Genomic DNA, 5,000 nt, shown 5'->3' with positions numbered 1-5,000 from the left:
ACCGCTATCTATCGCCTGGGACAATCGAAACCCCCTGCTGTGTCCGTGACGCACTTCACTGACAGTTACTTTCAGGGCTGGCCATCGCCAGCGAGCGGTGGAAAAAAATAAATATCCGTGAACGATTATGAAAAAAAGGAATACACAGAATAATGTATCCGGGCTTTGTCCGAAGGGAATTGCTGTGCATTGAATTTCGACAGTGTCTAGACCTTCATGCAATCTAATGACTTCAAAGGAGAGTTTCCAGTTGCAAATGCACTTTCATCAGACTGCAAGTAGAGTTCATTGGCCAGGGTACTTGATGTTTTGTGTGCACAACAGTACGGGTTCCAGCAGTGTGGACTACTGTAAGATTGATACAGTTGTCCTGATGGGTACCATCTATTTTGATGGATAGAGCATTAGAGGTAGTCATGGCCGCAACATCAGCTGTCAGACACTGGCACCAATGGGCTTTTTTTTTTTTACCTTACTTAATTTCATAAACCCATCATACGTATTTCTACAGTGTGTGCAGACCAATATTGTTGTTCTGTATATTTCCTGTGCACTTTGTATCTGCTAGTGATGTTGGCTATGATTATGTCCTCGTTTGTAAGTCACTTTGATTAAAAAGCGTCTGCCAAATGCAATGTAATATAAATAGGCAATACTAACCTCCAAATCAAGCATTTGAGTTGGTCGGTACCAACCTGCTTTATGCAGTCAAGGTTGCAATTGTGAAATGGATGGAAAGTTGCATTTCCACCTAAAGTAAGTCTTTATTGTTTGTGCTTACGGCCCCCATCCAAGCTGCAAATGGTGCACTTAGTCACATACTCATTAAACCAGCTTAAGCAACCGCTCTCGTCACTCACACCAACCTCTGCAGCAGCATATAGGCAGAGACGGCCCTCCTCCAGCCATAATTAACCCTGCACTAAGACTCACGCTAGGCCACTTTTAGCCACTAATGTGGACCCTGCAGCACTCAAGGCAGTGATTACAGTAGCAGAAAAATGGGTAGCAAACACTCCAGCGTACCGTACATGGCCATTGTTCTCTGAAGTCCACAGCGGCATTTATTTCCCTAAAGAAGGCTGGTGCCGTCCCTAAAGACGGCTGATAGTTGGTGGGGGAGTGAGTGGGGGGGTGGTAAAGAGGTATAATCTACAGTATTTGCCAGCTCAAACGGCCCCATTGTGAACTCAAAATTGTTGAGCGCACTCAAGTTTTGTGTTTGCAATGTATAGGTTTCACAGTGTAAAGTGTTGCATGCTAACATGTACAGTTTAGGTATCTTTTTTTATTTATTTACTTTGCATGAATTAGCATAAACACCTATAAGGACTTTTTCAGGATGTCTTTGGCAGATTTAAATAATGTTGAAGTGCTAAGTATAATGCTGGATCCTTTCCTTATAATAGGATAGCATCTGGGTTCCCACTCAGAAAAAGACTTCAAATTCCATGACTTCCATGACTTTCGCGGACCATAAAACAGAATTTCCATGACCTCCCCTAAAAAATGCCCAACATAGTGATTTGACTTTTGGGGGGAACAGTTATATCACTATTTTCAGTCAGCCTTTCAGCATCTTGGAACCTGCATTTACCAGGCATGTTTGCCTGAACTGCTCTTGAAGTTTTTGCATTTGCAATGCTGCACTCACAAAGCATGATATACTCTATATGCAAAATGATTTTTCCATGATTGAAAAAGGATCAATTGAAATTCCATGACCAGTGGGAAGCCTGTATCTTACCGCCGGTGCTTCTTGATGAGGAGTTTCTCCATGTAGGTGATGCCCTGCTGCTTAAACTCCACATGGATGGGACGCACTGGCTGAAGAGGCTGGAAATCAGCCTGGGTCCCAGTGGCCTCCACAGACACTTAGGAGGAGAGAGGAGGGAGGGAGGGAGGGAGGGAGGGAGGGAGAGGGGGAGAGAGAGAGAGAAAGAGAGAAAGAGAGAGAGAGAGAGAGAGAGAGAGAGAGAGAGAGAGAGAGAGAGAGAGAGAGAGAGAGAGAGAGAGAGAGAGAGAGAGAGAGAGAAAGAGAAAGAGAAAGAGAGAGAGAGATGCATCACTCATTCATTGAATAACATCACCACCAGTTCATAACACATTACATACTGTGGAAGACTCTATGACTGAGGTCATCCTGCACTACTTTGCCACTCAGGGTTCAAACTCCAACCCACAACAGAGAGAGAGACAGAGAGACAGAGAGAGAGAGAGAGAGAGAGAAAGAGAGAGAGAGAGAGAGAGAGAGAGAGAGAGAGAGAGAGAGAGAGAGAGAGAGAGAGAGAGAGAGAGAGAGAGAGAGTAAATAGAGAGGTAGAGGGGGAAACAGGAAAACAGAAAAAAATAGGTGTTGGAGAAAATATTACAAATTTCTTCAGGACAAAGATGGTCTGCATTACAAAATCTTTCTGCAGAACAGAGTCTTTTTGCGTGTTGCTGTTGGATTGCATGGGCCAAAAATGTATTACAATGTTTTATGAGCAAAACATTTTACTGAGCTGCCTGCTGGTGCCATGTCGGCTTGCATGTTATTGGGAAAGTCACTAAATGCGAAATTGCTTGAGTAAAACGATCAGCTAAATGATGCAATGGAGACGAAGAAAACTGGCGAGAAATACCAGCAAGCGTGATCCAACACACAAACCTGTCCTAAAACAAATATGTAGAAGACATTGGGCTGGAAAATGAAAAAAAACATGAGGAAAAAAAAATACACAGCTAAGTACACACACACATATCCATTTCAGACCCACAGATTTGTTTTGTGCCAAGATTCTTGAGACAATAATACAGAGGCGTTTGGAAAACTTTACACAGTGTGAATGTGTGTGTACGTGTACACAGGTGTGTGTGTGTATGTGTACACAGGTCTTTGTGTGCACGCGTGGGTGGATGTGTACGTGTTTATAGTGTGTGTGTGTGTGATTGCGTGCGTGTGTGTGTGGGCATGGTGGGTGCATGAGTGGGTGCGTGCGTGCGTGTGTGCATGAGTGTGTGTGCGTGTACTGTAGTGTGTATGTCTCAGTGGGCCCAGAGGCTACACATGAATTCACTAATTATTTGCTTTGACAGATTTCATTATTGCACGGCTACCTGAGGCTAGGCAACTGTGGACCTAGCAGAGGGAGTCAGGAAAGGAAGTCTGACAAAGAAGGATGGCGGTGAAGGAGAGAGCAGGAGCAAACACAACCTTAATACGAATGGGAGGACGTTGTTATTGTAGTGGAGCCTCAGCATCACTGAAAGCACACACAGACACAGACACACGCACGCACGCACACACGCATGCACGCACGCACGCGCGCACCCACCCACAAACACAACTTTGCAAAAGGATAAGAAGAAAAAGTGGGAGGGGAAGCAAAAAAAGAACGTGTGCACTGAAGTGAGGCTGCAAGAGAGGAGTCGAGGAATCGAACTCGTGATCCGTCAGTCAGAGAAGGTTTCCTGCACAGTTTTTGGCAAAAGATAGCAGGCTCCTAATTAAAGTGGAAAACTGACCTTGATTTGGAGAGGAGAGACCAGGAGCCAGTTAAAGGAATAGAAGGAGGGGAAAAAGTTACTGTACAGAACATGCCAACAAGTTTAAGTGCGGAAGACGGATTAGAACTCAAGGAGCAGGAGAGATTCTGTTAGGTTCAAACCCTTAACATTTGTAAATATGAAACACCTGAAATGAAAGACACAGAGAATCCTTAATTAAGTTTCAAGCCGGCTTGGAGAGCGGATGGGGAGAACCGTCAGTCACCATTTTCCCCACTCGTCCTAACCGCTGTAATATCTCCAAGCCATATTTATTGTAGGATTGTCCCTGATAACAATTATCTCTATCCGCTAAAGGGAAAAGGGGGCGTACCCGGATAGAGATTAATTCATTCACACACACACACACACACACACTAACACACGAACACACTAGCCAGGCTGCGCCCTCCTAGTGACGCAACACCTTCGGCGGCGCTGCAGATCGAATCTCGATTGCAAGTCCATGATAATCAGGCAACGAACACACAGTCCTTGGCCTGCCATGTGGAGATGCAACTCTGTTGTGTTTGGGCATTCCATTGTTCTGGTACAGATAAAGTCCTCGCACAGTCCAGTAATCTTTTGCTTAGCCTTGAACAGGAATTCTTGAATGCGAAAGGGCACATTTGTGCCACGGCAACATGTTTGCTTTCATATAGAATAAAATACAGTTCCAACAGATTCCCATAGAGTAAGCAACCTGCGAGGGACATTCCTTCCCCTCTGGGTATAGAAAACATACTGTAGATCACGTGGCCTCAAACCGGCATCCCCTTCCCACACACATAATATTTCAATTTCTCAAGTATGTGCTGCACAGTAAACAAAATCGGGTATCAATACACCGTAACTCTTTAAGAGTTGAAATTAACTCTATTTCAGACCATGGTCAGATTGTGTGTGACAAACATTCCGATATACTTCAGAGCAACTGCAAAAAAGTGCAACCCTACACATGCTGTTTTCCCTTCATATTATCTCAGCGATTCCCTCTGAGTGCTGAGATGACTGCAATCTCCACGTCTGGACTGAGAGTAAATCAGATGGGTGAGGGAGGATGGTAAAGAGTTGTTCAGGGAGAGAGAGAGAGAGAGAGAGAGAGAGAGAGAGAGAGAGAGAGAGAGAGAGAGAGAGAGAAAGAGAGAGAGAGAGCGAGAGGGGGCGAGAGAGAGAGGGCGAGAGAGAGAGAGAGAGAGAGAGGGAGAGAGAGGGAACGTAAGAGGGAACGTAAGAGGTGTGTTGAAAGAGAATGAAAATGAAAGACAGATTGCAGTTGTGGCGGCCTTGCCCAGGGCTTTCATTTGTGATCCTGCACTGCACAGAGAGAAGAGGTACGATACTCCACTCCACTCCTCTGCTCTCCTCTCCTCTCTTTTCATCTCTGCTTCCATCTCATCCTCATCCTCTCCCTCTGTCTCTCTCTCTCTCTCCCTCTCTCCCTCTCTCTCTCTCTCTCTCTCTCCCTCTGT

At 45.1% G+C, this 5,000-nt stretch overlaps 1 protein-coding gene across 1 annotated transcript in view; it reads right to left on the bottom strand.

The window, feature by feature from the left end:
• The window catches only part of LOC134453822 (histone-lysine N-methyltransferase SETD1B-like), a 66,329-nt gene that overhangs the window by 12,429 nt on the left and 48,900 nt on the right, over positions 1-5,000 (bottom strand). Inside the window, exon 11 of the mRNA XM_063204570.1 lies at positions 1,748-1,874. Coding sequence (XP_063060640.1) covers positions 1,748-1,874 — 127 coding nt within the window. The remainder of the gene's footprint in view (positions 1-1,747; positions 1,875-5,000) is intronic.

Source organism: Engraulis encrasicolus, chromosome 8 (assembly GCF_034702125.1).
Source record: "Engraulis encrasicolus isolate BLACKSEA-1 chromosome 8, IST_EnEncr_1.0, whole genome shotgun sequence".
NCBI lineage: Eukaryota > Metazoa > Chordata > Actinopteri > Clupeiformes > Engraulidae > Engraulis > Engraulis encrasicolus.
Note: the sequence above shows the minus strand (reverse complement) of the source record. Positions and strands in the feature narration are given on the sequence as shown.